This window comes from Hyaena hyaena, unplaced genomic scaffold (genome assembly GCF_003009895.1).
Source record: "Hyaena hyaena isolate Hyena2069 unplaced genomic scaffold, ASM300989v1 scaffold_322, whole genome shotgun sequence".
NCBI classification, from domain to species: Eukaryota; Metazoa; Chordata; class Mammalia; order Carnivora; family Hyaenidae; genus Hyaena; species Hyaena hyaena.
This window is the reverse complement of record NW_024080954.1, coordinates 1,270,201-1,285,688: the sequence shown is the minus strand read 5'-3', so window position 1 is coordinate 1,285,688 and position 15,488 is coordinate 1,270,201. Positions and strand designations below refer to the sequence as shown.

The following is a 15,488-nucleotide window of genomic DNA, read 5'->3' as shown; positions in this document are numbered from 1 at the left end:
AATATAGCAACCCTTGTAATAAATAGCAATGCAACAGCATAGAAATTAGGGACAAAATATTTAAGAACTTAAGAAAGAACAAATATTCATAGGAATCAATGAAGTTGATACCATTAATTGCTTTGAAATATTAAAAAAAGTTCTTGATTTGTATAAGAGACCTGCAGTTACAGTTAATATTGGTAAATAATTGTCAGAATACATGCTCAGAAAAAGTCAAGATTCTAGGTCACTAGCTTGTTAAAAAAGAAGTTTCTTACTGTAAGTCCTATGATGTGTTTTTAAAAGACTAAATCTTTTTTCTCTATCAATAAATGAGAACAGAAGGAGAGACCATTTTCAAAAGATTATTTATGAAACAATCTAACATTTGCCCATAAGGACATAAGTTGATTATGTTGAAAAAAGAAGTTTGGCTTACTTAGTTTAACAACACATGCAGATCATTCATTGCACACAGAAGAAAAAATGTAAATAATGGAAAATAAATGCAGAAGAAATATAAGAACACACAGTCTTTTCTGTCAGCATTCTAGAGTTCTCTCCTAAGAACTGTACATCTCAGAACCTTATGAAGCCAACCACGTAGGAGCTATTTGGACAGAGCACTCAGTGGATCACAGTACAAGATGGTAACATAATAAAAGAATATCATTTATGCTTTTAACTTTTAAGAACTGCATCCTTGTAACAGTCTCACAAGAACCTGTTAAAGCAACTTTAGATAGTTTACTAAGAAGTCTGACACGATTCTATTTAAAGTCTATGAACTGTGATCAAGGCAGCTTAACTATGGAGCAGGCACATAGCCAACAATTGTTGACTAAGGAGACAGGGTAACAGAGGCAGTGAAATTTACAGATCATCCCTAAACCTCTACTGGCATGATCTATTGTCATAGCAATGTTGTAGCAATAAAAACCTAGTAGGCAGGAAGAAGTAAGCGCCTTTTTGTGGCAGTGTGCACTCAATGGCTAATTGTCTTCCTTGTCCAGGAGGAAAGGAGGAGGACATAAAACCTCAAGGTGAGAATACTGGATTCATCTGGTTAGATGGGTTTACAGGCAAATCTATTTTCTGACAGTGACAATCTGTACTAAAACGGAAAACTACCCAGTTTAAAAAGTGAGTTGGAAAAATTCCTTAATGGGATGATTAATTGCAATAAAATCAATAAACATATTCACCACATATGAGATTCTAATTGTTTTAGTGGGAAGACAGAGGACAACAAAAGAATAATTAAATGATGCTAAACAGCTTTCATTTATGGTTTAAGTAAATGAAGAACAGAGCAGGCTCCATTGACACTAAGAGTACTCTGTACCTGACCCTGTACCAGTCAAAGGGACATGATTTTAACTGTTGTTCAGCTGAGCTCTTCTTGAGACTGGGGGTTTGTATTTTAAAGAAAAATTTTGGACCTGTCACAAACAATGCAAAAGCATCGTGGAACTGGATGTTTTTCCCTAGCTGAAGGCATCGTAGATAAATTTTGTCTAAACATACCCTAACTTTTGTGTAGAAAGTCAAAATCTCTCACAAGAATATCCTAAAGCAGGGAACCTCGTTAACTATGGGGGTATATGAATGTGTGTGATGCCTCACTACACCTTGCAGAGAGAAAATCTTCTCTGTGTTTGGCCTGGTCATTCAGAGGTAACAAATGTCAGGCACCTGGAGAGAGTTATTGGCTACTGGACTAAACGTATCTACACTTGAATTACTCCCAGTTCTTAGCACAATGAAAAACCCTAAGGAAAGATTTAGGTGATTCTAGGCTCTGAGATATCTGGAAGATAACAGAGTGGCCTGAAATTTCTCTCTTCTACTTCTCTGAATCACCATCAATAACACTGTGGCCCCAAACACAGTGAAGGACTTTGTACTTGGGTGGTGTTGATCAATCCATTTGAAACTCGGACAAGGATTATTATTAGTCTAAACCCAGATCTGCTCTCTTTCAAGAAACAATCTGCATTCTAAATGTATTTTCTTTCTTTCGGATTTTGCTTGGGTGAGGGCAAATTCGTTTTTCTTAAGAAGGCACTGTTGCTGTTGTTAATACAATAGTCTTTTTGCATTAATTATGCAGTATTGTAAATTCCATTGCCTACGGAACACAACAAGGTGAAAGCTAAAGTCATGTTACACTGGGAGCTTCAGCTTGTTTCCTTCAGATTGAAATGTTTTAATTTTTTAATTTTCTCTTTTTATGTATTTCCTCTTTCTCATTTTTGTTAGCGTTTTTCTTTATACACTACTTGAGGTCAGGAACATTTTATTACTCCATCCAAGAATTATACACTGAGCACGTTCTCTGTTCTCTGTCATAGCTTTACACAGGGTAATGGGATCCATAATTGGGGGGTAGGAGATCTAAGTGTATGAAGTACGAAGTATGCAGTAAGGCATGCATACTAAACAGTAATAGAGGACATATTTCACTGTGCTTTTCCAAATGTCCACTACAGTGAGAAGCAAGAAATCTCTGTGTAACATGGCTCAGTGTTTCTGGATATGTTCAAACCTAAAGGTGAGTTATTGCTGACATCCTTAGTCATGATTATGTACAACAAATTTTAACGTTTTAGGTAGATGCGAACGAACATCATGAAATGTAAAAATATTTGGTTGATGTCTTTTTGAATCATGACAGCGGACTGGGAAGTTCCTTTTTGGAGTGAGGAGCTGAAGCTCAACAGTTAAACTTTAATTTTGTCTTTACTTTCTGCCTCCGTGGTAACATTGGGAAAAAGTGCAAAATCCTGTATCAGCCCCAGGGGACCCTTCCCTCAAGACTGCCATAAAGGGTCACACTTTTGTAAGCATTTCCACACAACTCACAAATTTCCCTTTTAGGCATCAATAGCTCTGTCCTGGAGGATGAAACCAAGACAGGTGATCTTACTCTCACGCAGCTGTGGAGTTTTTGCAGAAGCTTGGGGTTTCTGCCTTTAGGATTTGGAGATAAATTACCCTTTGTAAGTGGATATCTCCGAAAACAAGGGAAGCTTTTCAGATATCATCAAATAGACTAAAAGAGCTTTTAATGGCAATGATTCATTTTGTGTAAAATCTTCACGACAGAAGGATGGTGGGGTTTGTACAGAGTGTAGACAAAAGAGGACTAAAGGGTCAGAACTGGTCAGCCTGACTCTTCTGGAGTCTATACAAAGAATGTTCTGAGTCTATTGACCAGAACCGCTGTTTGAGCAGAAATATCTCTAAAGTGGAGAAGACCAAATCTTGGGGCTACTAAAACTTTCTGGAACTATCACCCAGGAATATCCAATGACCTCCGCTTTAACTCCTTGTCTACCAAGGAAGAGAAGGGTGTTTACTGCCACCCTGGTGTAGGTTTACCGCAAAGGAGTGTTGTGCATCCTACCACATCTGTCTCCCATGATGAGTGCATTTATGTTTTGGCTTGTGAATTTTTTTAGGTGTTAATTAACATAATGCAGAATTGGATGACCCAGAGTCGTATCACCCCAAGTGAACTTTCGAAACTAGTTTCAGTATTGCATACATGTATTATAATTAATGTCATTAGTAGGACAGTACAAAAGTAAAGGAATGATCTCTGGACTCCCATTGGCCTCCACCGGGCCAATTCTGCGCAGGGTGTGGGGGGAGATGCCTGTGTTCCCCTAATACTGAAACAAATAGCAGTGATAGGAAAAAGTGTTTTCTTCTCTGCTTCCAGGCACCTGGGTTTCTCTGCTGGTTCCGCTCTGCCACTCCTCACGCCATCACTGCCGAGATCCACCTGGCTCTGTCCTTGGAAGCTTTGCTCACTTTTTCAGACCCTTCCTGGCACTTACTAACACAGAATAAAGTGTTCTCTTTCACCTCCTCTTCCCCTTGTGTCTAACTCTCTGCTCTTTAATCTGGTAAAGCATTTCCTTCAAAGGCATGAAAGAATGACCATAAATTACTTGAAGTTTCTGGGAGGATTATCTTCTTCTTAAAGGATGTAGGCGAGGGTGGGGGAGCTCTTCTCCTCAAGCATTTCACCCGAGTCAGCCTCAGTGCTTAATGAGCCAGAGATGTCACAGAAAGATTGTTCCTACCTCCTATACACAGTGTTCCTTTTGCCAAAAACACCCAATTTCTTATTCTAAAAGAAGGACCCTGATGAAGGGGAATATATCTTACACTGCTTCCTGGAATTTGAATACTTGGGTAAGACTTCTCTCTGAGAAAATGGTAGCACGAAATAACCCAAAGCCATGGTTATTATGTTTCCCCAAGAATGTTCTATGCCCTGCTGATTGTAGAAAGCAGTGAGTGACTTAGGGAGACACTTATGCTTCCAAGGGAAAAAAAGAATTGGTGAAATAGCAACCTTTGCAGGCAATATTGTGAAAGGTCACTTGTAATCACTTTGTATTTGTTGATCAATTTTACTCACATGAGACACGTTTAAAATATCTGTTAGGCATCAGATTTGTAAACAAACATGTAGCAGAAGAGAAATCACAAACCTGCTTGATGTTTCCCCTTGTTCTTTCCTTCAGGTGCGTGCAGGCAGAAGAGAAATGATGATAAACTGGTGAATACATTTATATCACTTGATAATGGCCAAATTGGAGATTGGGGAATAAAGTTACCTTGAGTATTTCTTTTCAAGCAAGATCCATAGAAGCAATAGTCTTTATAATAAGTGTACCCAAGTGTTAAACATCCTTTTTTGTGCCACAGACCTGAGCTGGCATGTTTACTTAGCAAGACCAATAGTGCCCACATGTGACCCAAAACTACAGACCTCTTTATTAGCTAAAGTTATCCATCCACAGTTAAGAAACAGAGGTTCTGATCTAACTGGCATTGGCAAAGACTCTTAGAATGGTGCTGGCAACACTGTAGCTCTAGTCCTGTGCTTCAGGCAGACTTTTGAGTTCCTAAATCTGGATTCATTAATAGGTGACTGTGGCCTTGTACTTCAATCACTTATTGAGGAAGATTTTGTTTTCATATTGTATACCGAAGGAAATCTCTTGGAGTAAATTGGGCACATAGGAAGTTAGTCGATCACAACTCTCCTAGCCTACTGTTGGATGGCATTTTTAATAACCTATCTTAGCAAATTCAGGTCTGTGCAACATGGTGTAGGGGCCCTACTCTTTTGAATGAGCTGTGTGTTCTTGGGCAAGCATCTTACTTTCTTGTAGGTCCTGGTTTACTTATGAGTACATTGAAGGCGTTAGATTAGATAATGTCTAAATTCTGACTTTGTAAGGTATCACATGGCATCCTTGGAGCTTGATAATTCCCCATAGCTTCATAAAATATCAGACGCATTCCCGAAAAGAGCATATTTACCTGTGTTATATACACTTTACATAGCCTTCTTTTTCTTTGAGAAGAAAATCAAGAAAAAATATGTTCCCGCTGTAAATCCTTCTGTTATTAAAACGGAACTTTGAAGTAGCAACTGCTATGACCTTGAAAACGTATGTGAAACCAGTCAGACCAGAAAGGAGGCAGTCAGAAACTGCTGGGTGTATCCTCGGCAGGTTTGGATGAGTGTGGCATGCCCCTCCCTCTCCTGAACACTTGTCACATCCCTCTTCCATCCTACTCCCTGAAATGAGGGTGAGAAGCCAGAGCATCTCATTTTATCTCTAAAACTGCTGGGAAGAAGAGCCTGAGTTCGTGTTTTTTAATGATAAGAATATCATTGATGATGATGCTATTGATAATATGATCTCTCTCCCCTGACCATCTGTTTAAAACTGCAGTCTCTGATGTCCCCTAAATTCTTTCCCTACTTTACTTTTCTTCTTAGCACTATTGCCATCTAATCTATTCCATGTTTTATTTGTTTGTCTTCTCTTCCCAGTGTCCGTTGAATATATATTCCCTGCAGCCTGAGATTCTGATCCGTTTGTTTGTTTGTTTTCTTTCACTGCTATATTTCTAGTGCCTGGAACAGTGCCTTGCAAAATAAGAGGTGCTCAATGAATAGTTATTTAATGAATGCATGAATGAATGAATGAATGAATCATTTCTTCCTTCAGAAGTTCTTAAACTCTGAATGTTATAAGAAATATACTATGTAAATAAAAAGCTTCAGTCTGTTTCTCACATCACTCTGCACTCAGTAAGCCAGTTAATTATAAATGTGAAAATATCCTTCTGAGTTATTATAAATTACTCTCTTCACAGATCTACAAACTTGAATAAAGCCGGTTTGCTTTCTAAAGCAAAGCTTCTGAACTTGGCTTCAGGGAGTCTGTGAATACACTAAAATGGTAGGCAAAGTTTTGATTTTTTGTGCATTGTTGAATATTTTTTGTGGGAAAAAAACATAATTATGATCATGTTCTCAATGCTTTAACAAAAACAACAATGATAAAGATTAAGAACCACACAATTTGGAGCAATAATGTGTCACTAAAGGGAGAGATGTTAGGACATCCAGGTTCCCATGAACTTCGCCAGTGACTGTTGTGTCATTCTGGACAAGTACTTGTTATTCAATAAATGGGGCTGAGATTCAGAGGTTAATGGTGGGGATGGTGTAGGGTGAGGATTATGAGGGGCATGGTGACAGCCAGAGTAGAACAGGATGAATACAAGTGTTTGCATAAATTCTCCTCTACACTCCCTGCCCCATTTAAAATGGAAGGTATCAGAGGAAAAAGAAAAATTATGTCAGCAAAATAATAGTTTATGCACTGGGAGAATTTGACTCATTATTAATTTTTTTCTAAGCTTCAGCATGATCTTAATCCAAAAACTTCAGGAAGTAGAAAGCCAAATTATCACATGATAAGAGACCACTCTCTGCTGTCACTTGAAAACCTTATTTTGTTTTTTTATACTAGCCTTACTCTTACACATTCACCTAGAAACCTTCATGAGTACAAGAAATGCAATTTCTATACAATTCCCATTTCTGATTCATACCCTCAAGGAATAGATAGTATGGGTTATGTCCCTTTTTGTTTTTAATACCACAACTTTGAAAGAGTCTCATACTCAATAAAAGAAATTCAGCTAAATCTTAAGATCTACATGAAAGGACAATTCTCATCCATGCATTCACTCAACAGTATCCACACGTCTATCCTTGCTAAGGTTCTATCCCTTCTAAAGCCTGGGGTCCTATTGAAGGTTTTGACTCCAACTTCTAAGAGACATGTCCTATCAGAGCTTAGAGGTTATCTAGCTCACCTTTAGTCCTTCACTTGGTGGATGGGAAAACTGAAGCCCAAGGAAGATTAGGGAAGCAATGTAACAGATCCTGACAGTAACAGATCTACAGCTTGTTGACAGCGTGCACTCTGAAGCATCACAAACCTCCTTCGACACTGAAATTCCAGGCAACAAGTCATGGAGTTTTCCCCAGCTGATTCCTCTTCCACATCAAGTAAGAAAGAGGTTTTTCTGACTGAATCACAATAGTTAGACATATTGGACCCGTTTAAGCCACTAGGATCAAGGTTTTGTTGGACTATGAAGGGAAACAGCAAGTGCTCAAAAATACTAAGTCAGATAAGCACTTTGATAACTTTTGAACAATGTGGACTGTTGTAATCAAGCTGGGTGACACACAGAAAGCCTTTCCTTTGACTTCGTTGCTTTGCTTGTTTCACTGATTTCTTTAATTAGATGGTGATTATGATTTACTATGTTCTGCTAGTTGAACTGGAGTCTAGGATTTCAGGAGTAAGGTTTTTTGTTTTTTGTTTTTTAATTAAAGATCATTGTGGTAGCCATTAGCGCTGTTCACAAGTTTTCTGGTTCTCCTCTCTTTTTTAGGCACAAGGTAAGATTGCACTTTCCCATTCCCTTCGAGTTGAGGAATGGCCAGGCGATTTGTTTTGACCAACAAATGTGAATGGAAGCCATATTACTTTCAGATTTTGAATGTATATTTCAAATTTTAATCTGATTGGTACCATGGCCTCACTGTACATTATAATCCTATTAGGACTCCAGCTCTTCTTTTGCTACTGATAGTAGTTTGATCAGCAAGTGAAAGCTCAAGAACCATCTCGCCAGGGGATCCAGATGAAAGAGGACTTCGTGCAAAGACACATTACTCTCAAAGGGCCCCCTGCTTGGGGTCAGGTATTGCATGGAGTTTAAACAGTCATTGTTTTTCAGGAAACATGGTGCTTACCTTTAGAATTCTGGTAGGTTTTATGAAATGATTTATTAGAAATTAAGCATGTAATTGTAGAAATGAATCTCTATAAAAGTTTAGATTCTTTTAATCTTTAAGTTCAGTCTGTGAATGGTGAGGAATGATCCTGAGTCCATTTAGCTTTATGCCCGAGTTGCTACTGAACAGGGCTGAATCTCTCAAAGAGCAACAGAGAATAAGACAAGCCAAAAGTCAACACGTGTGTGTGCATGTGCATGTGCGCATGTGCGTGCATGCATGTGTATGATTTATTTTGCAAACTTGAGGAGGCTTGATGACAGCACCATCTGTCATACTGATACCTACTTGGTGGGGCTGCAGGTGTGCAAGGCCTTCAAGTGTGGCTTCCAGGTTGCAATGGAAACAGATTTCTCATCAGCTGCATAACTACGCCAAACGCACTGCATGTAAGGATGTAAAAAACAAAAACAAAAGAGAGGAGAAAACAGAATAAAATGAAAAGGGAGATTATTAAGTTAATATATCTTAAGAATCTTTTCCTTGTCCTACTTGGCCCTGATAAATGCCCAGAGGGTGAAAAAGACTACTTTGGCATCTTCTGCCACATTAGTAGAATTGTTTGTCCAAATAGTTCACACCAAAGAATAAGAGTACCATGGGGTGCCTGGGTGGCTCAGTTGATTAAGTTTCTGACTCTTGATTTCAGCTGAGGTCATGACCTTGCTGTTCATGGGATCAAGTCCCTGAGTCAGGCTCTGTGCTGACAGCGTGGAGCCTGCTTGGGATTCTCTGTCTCCCTCTCTCTCTGCACCTCCCCCACTTGTGTGCATGCGTGTGCATGCTCTCTCAAAAAAAAAAGAATAAATAAACATTTAGAAAAAAGAAAGAGCCAACAATTACTTAACAAAATTGTTTCAGAAGTAAAAAAAAAAAAAAAAAGAATAAAAGTACCTAAAAGTAAAACATGAAGCAATTTTTGAATTGGCCAGGAAAAGATATTTCTTATTTCATGTAAGTTATCTGAACATGAACATGCCTTCTGGGAACCAACTGTACATCTTTAATCACTATTTGGTAAGATAGTGGCAAAGGACTACTGAAAACACACAATGAAACTAGTAAACTAAGTAGTAAATTAATGACCACCAAAGTCATTAATGTACATGAATTAGTGTAATTCCATGATGAACTGTGTAATATTCCTAATGCTAAAAATGGAGAGAGTCGTAACAAAAAGCAGGGCTAAAACAAGATGGGGAAATGTATTCTCTAATATATGGTTGGAAAGTTAAAAATTAATGTCACTGTTGGGGCACCTGGGTGGCTCAGTTGGTTAAGTGACTTTGGCTCAGGTCATAATCTCATGGTTTGTGAGTCTGAGCCCCATGATGGGCTCTGTGTTGACACACAGGGCCCGGAGCCTGCTTTGGATTCTGTGTCTCCCTCTCTCTCTGCCCCTCCCCAGCTTGTGCTCTGTCTCTCTCTCTCAAGAATAAACATTAAAAGGGGCGCCTGGGTGGCTTAGTCGGTTAAGCGTCAGACTTTTGCTTAGGTCATGATCTCGCGGTTTGTGGGTTTGGGCCCCACGTCGGGCTCTGTGCTGACAGCCAGCTCAGAGCCTGGAGCCTGTTTCAGTCTGTGACTCCCTCTCTCTCTGACCCTCCCCTGCTCATGCTGTCTCTCTCTCTCTATCTCCTAGAAATAAATAAAACATTAAAAAAAAAAGAATAAACATTAAAAAAAATTTAATGTCACAGCCTAAGAATATGTTTATAGCTTTTTGACGTAAAGCATAAGCTGTCTCTCTATATAATTATACCTGATATATATAACACAATGTATTTTCACCTAGTCTTTACATTCAGAGTGTGGATTAAGACTCTTATTTTGTAGAAGAGAAAGTAAAGGCTCAGGTAAATTAAGAGGTTGGTAGTGTTGAGAAAGTATCTCAGATTGCCTGGCTCTTGGTCTCAGAATCCCTCTATTGCCCTTTGCTTACTAACTGGATGACTATTGCTGCAAATTTTTCCCTGTAAAATGTCCATTTGAGAGATTGCCTGAACTTACTTTCTGTATAGATTTTAGTGAATTTTTTCCTTTGTAATAAGTCTGCAAACATTTATTTAAAAATTGTTTTTAAAGTTTATTGACGTTGAGAGAGAGAGAGAGAGAGACAGAGAGAGGGAGAGACAGAGAGAGAGAGTACAAGCAGGGGAAGGGCAAAGAGAGAGAGAGGGAGAGAAAGAACCCAAGAGGCTCTGCACTGACTGTGCAGAGCTCAATGTGAGGCTCGAGCTCATGAACCATGAGATCATGACCTGAGCTGAAACCAACAATTGGATGCTTAACTGACTGAGCCACCAGGTGTCCCAGTCTGCAAACATTTCTAATGACCAAGTGTTTACTCCAATATCCCAAGAGAAATTTTTTTTATTACAATTCATAAATCAAAGCATTCTACTTTATGTGGCAGATTCATTTAAATGGGTCATATCCCTGCCAAATAACTATCATTCATGATTTTGAAACTTATAAGGAAGAGAACAGTGATCAATGGTCATTGATCACTTGATCAATGGTCATTGATCACTTGATCAATGATCAAAACTTACAATGAAGAGAATATCATTAAATAAATGTACACAGAACAAAAAAGTTAAAAATTGACCTAATAATTTTGGGAACCTGTTTGGTGGTATCTATTAAAGCTGAATGTATATACACCCTATGATACAGCTACCTACTCCTACATATATACTCAGTAGGTGTGTTTATATGCGTTCATCAAAAGATATGTACTATAGTGTTCAAAACTGCACTGCTTTCTTAATAAACTGAAGCTGGAAATGCTCAACCTCCTACTCACAGTAGAATAAAGAGGTAAGTTGTGTTACATTAACTTAGTGGAATAGTACACTATTACAATAGTAATATCACACTGGGACTATGCTTGATGATAGACAATCTTCATACGAATAATGCTGAGTGAGAGAAGCAAGACACAGAAGAGTACATGTGTAATTCCATTTCCATAAAGTACAAGCAACAGGGAAAACAAAGCTATGCTGTTAGAAGACTAGCACAGTGGTTACCCGTGAGGGACAGTAATTGAGAAAATGTGTATAGGAGTTACTGGTTAGGTTCTGTTTCTTTATCTGGGTACTCTTTACACAGGAGTGCTCAATTCTCTTCAGATATGTGCTGTATTCTGTATGCACATTATACTTCAATAAAATGTTCAAGAAGTGATATAAAAAAGTAGAAAAAATATACAGGAAGACCTGAGGGTATTTTTAAAAAAATATTATTAAGGAAGGTTTAAATAATTGAAGCAGGGTTCCTTGCCTGGAGTCTTGCTCACATGGCTCATGTTGATTTATCCTACAAATCTGTGAAAACTTCTGCTAAGTATCTTGGTATCTTAAAGAGAGTAAAACAATTATTGTTTCACCTTGAAGTGGTAGTTTTTGCAAATATTGTGCAAATTTAATTTACAGAGTGACCTAGAGTAATCAATGAAAACACATGGATTTATTATTGCAGCTCCTTTTTTTTGGGTTTATTTATTTATTTTGGGGGGGAGGCGGGGGGAGGGTGGGTGCGGTGCACATATGCATGTGTGCCCATGAATGGGGGAAGGGCAGACAGAGAGGGAGAAAGAGAGTATCCCAAGCAGGCTCCACGCTGTCAGCACAGAGCCCCATGAGGGACTTGATCTGACGACTGTGAGATCATGACTCTGAGATCATGACCTGAGCTGAAATCAAGATTCAGACACTTATCTGATGGAGCCACTCAGGCACCCTTATTATTGCAGCTTCTCTATGTAGTGAGGCTCAGAGAACTTCCAATGCTTTGATAGCATAGATGGCTGGTTTCATGTAACAATTTTCATAGAAGGCATCATATATATTGAATTCAGATGCTTTGAAGCATGACCTATGTACAACTAGAAGCACACAGCAAGTCTGTGCATTATTAGATACCAGTGAAAAAAATCCCAAACAGTACAACAAAAAATGGGACCAAGATATTAACTGCCAATGTTATAAGGAACTGGGGCAAGAGAAGCCTCTTTTAGAAAATTGAAAATTTTCTTAAAAACGAGACCTGGTTTCTTGCTCTTTTTCTATCAAATTGATCTCAGTAGCTAATCTCCTCTTCCTTTCATTACTCTTCTCCTAGAAATGTCTTTTAAGTGGGAGGTACAGAGGAGCAAGTGGCATCTATATTGGAGCTGATCTTAGTTAACAATCAAGATGGACGTGGAAACTGTAACTCTATTAGTCTTACATTCTTAATAACTTTGTCCTGTCTGTAGCTTGCTCTCTCTCCTTCTCTCTCTCTCTCTCAGCTAATTGCTTCAAGTACCTGAACCTCAAAGGCCATAACCATATGATCAAGTAGCTGATGTTTCTATATTTAAAGCCAAAATCACATAGTAGTTGGCATGAGAAAAATAATGCCCCAGAGGGATATAATGTACATGGCATATAATCCAAAGGATAAATCAACAAAAAACAAAATGAAAGTCAAATTTACCACTTATCAGGTGACCCTGGTGCTTTAGGCAGCCAAACAATTTCAAACTTTGGTGATAACTGTAACTACGATATCGGTATAATTAAGTTTTTAGGGAGTATTTAGTTTGTATTGTCTGGAGTATTACACCTATGGCACTTGACCCTTTCTGGAAATTTTAGTTTCAGGTTACCTTCCAAAGGTATAATTGACATGGAACTAAATATTTCCAAGGTACAGAATTTAAGAAGTCAGAGAACTAAAAGATTAAGGATGAAACCATGCAATCCCTTTCTCTACCTTGCTTCTCATTAATTAAAAAAAATTATTTATTAATTTTGAGAGAGAGAGAGAGAGAGAGAGAGAGAGAGTGTGTGTGTGTGTGTGTGTGTGTGTGTGCATGAGCAGGGGAGGGGCAGAGTGAGAGAGAGGGAGGGAAAGAGAGAATCTCAAGCAGCCTCCATGCTGTCAGCACAGAGCCCAATGCGGGGCTCCATCTCGGGAACCATGAGATCATGACCTGAGCCAAAGTCAGATGTTTAACAAACTGAGCCATCCTGGTGCCCCCGTTACAAGGTCTTTTAAATTTAAGGTTACTAATGAGAAAGCCAATGCAATTTTAACTCTTGATCCTCTGGATACATGCTGCCCAGAAGGTTTAAAGATCTCCTTTCGTGCAAGTGTTCTTTTGTTTGCAGTGCTGGGCACTTGGTAGCCCTTCTACTGTGACCACTCAGTTCTGGAGAAACACAATGTAAAATTATTTTGATAAAATCCTCCCCTTAATTTCCCTGTACTCTTTTTGAGGCACTCCTGTTGGTTGGATATTTGATCTCCCGATAAGGTCATCCACCTTTCCACCTTTCCTATTTTTTGGTCTTATTTTCTCTCTCTGTCTTTTCTTTCTATTTTCTGGAAAGTTTTCACAACTTTAGTGCCCCCCCCCTCCGCTGTCATGTTTTTCACTTCTAGGAAATTATTTTCAGGCTGTTCTTTTTTATGACTAATGCACTAAAATATGATTATGTAATCTCTGTATAAGGCTTTTGTGTATTAACTGGTGGCATTACTTTAGGCTAATGGGGTGAAGATTCTATTGTTTCACTGGTGGAAGCCAGAGTTTCAAAATATATGTATATAGTATACATAAAAAAATATATATATATATTTTATATTTTTATTTATTTCTGGGAGAGAGAGAGAGACAGCGTGAGCAGGGGAGGGTCAGAGAGAGAGGGAGACACAGACTCTGAAACAGGCTCCAGGCTCTGAGCTGGCAGTCAGCACAGAGCCCGACGCTGGGCTCGAACCCACTAACTGCGAGATCATGACCTAAGCGAAAGTCGGACGCTTAACCGACTAAGCCACCCAGGCGCCCCCATAAAAATATATTTTGGGGGGAACCAGGTTGCTTCCCTATGGCAGTATCTTCTAATCTCTTCTCTTCAGGAAAGAGATTAGTATCCGCTTCACAAACTTTCACTTAATTCCCCTGTTTCTGTTTCCAGTAAGCATCTTGGCTCCACTGGAGCTGGTCTAGTCTCTCTTGACGTGAACCCTCTAATATGGCACTTTTGAAGTATCTTTCACTGCTAGCCCCGAGACTTCAGGAATACATAAATGAGGACGCTGCTATTTGATTATGATTCAGACCCCAGTGACTGAGTTCTTGCTCTTCCTAAGCTTGGCCTGGAGATCAAGTGACATCATGTTTGAGAAACACTCTACAGACTGAAAAACATTTCGCTCGTCTTGGGCATTATTAATAAACGTTGTGACATTTGGGCAAGTATTCAAGCTGCTTTCTTTTCCCAGACCGCTCCACTTGAAATGAAAAGTTAATTTAAATGAATCATGCAAAGATATTGACACAGCTAAATTTGGTGAAAGCTGCTGGGATTTTAAACTTTTCTCTAAAACCCACAAGGGCTGGTTAATTTAATTGTCTCACCAACCAAATGACAAAGCAATTTAGGCATCTCAGCGCCCTTTTATTTTTTTAAATTTTTTTCTTGAGGTATAACTGACATATAACATTAGTTTCAAGGTGTACAGCATAATGATTTGATATTTGTATGTATGTGAAATGATCACCACAATAAGTCTAGTCTTCTTCAGTGCCCTTTTAGAAAGATAGCGACTCTGGCTTGAAACAAATGACATTACTCTTGGTCTTGATGCTTCGTGTATTCAGCAAACCAAGGCAGGTTTATTGGGTGAGAAAATAAATGGATCAGCAAGTGAGGATTGCTTTTCAATCTAGTGCATTCCTAAAAATAAATTTCTGCAATATTTAATCAAAGCTTAAAGCCCTAAATTCTGGCTAAGGGTCACAGCAAGGAAGAACAATGAATATCTTTAAGAATTATATTATTCCTATATCTAATAAAAAAACCCAATTGGATTTGGATGGGGAAACAATTACCTTTTAAATATGTAGAGTCAAGGCACCTGGGTGGCTCAGTTGGTTGAGCGTATGACTCTTGATTTTGACTTAGGTCATGATCTCACATTTGGTGAGGTTGAATCAGCATTGGGCTCTGAGCTGACCATGGGGGGCCAGCTTGGGATTCTCTCTCCCTTGCTCTCTGCCCCTCCCCCACTCATGTTCTCTCAAAATAAATAAATAAACTTAACGAAATTTGTAGATTCTACTTTGATTAATGAAACTATGATTAGATTTTAAAGGTATTCTTGAACATTTTAAGTCTTTCATTTTATACTATTTTTTGTTCAGCATAATGTAAGCTGAAGTCTTAAGTAAAAGAAAAATTAATGGTTTCATAAATATTACCTACCTTTGTATAAGTTTAATTATTATTTTTTATTGAAGCATAGGTGACAC

At 38.5% G+C, this 15,488-nt stretch overlaps 1 protein-coding gene across 2 annotated transcripts in view; it reads right to left on the bottom strand.

Annotated features, from left to right (window-relative positions):
* Positions 1-15,488, bottom strand: part of KCNQ5 (potassium voltage-gated channel subfamily Q member 5) — a 542,946-nt gene that overhangs the window by 66,189 nt on the left and 461,269 nt on the right. For both annotated transcript variants that reach the window (XM_039248929.1, XM_039248928.1), the window contains exon 8: positions 8,468-8,562. In XM_039248929.1, the coding sequence (XP_039104860.1) occupies positions 8,468-8,562 (95 nt within the window). The remainder of the gene's footprint in view (positions 1-8,467; positions 8,563-15,488) is intronic.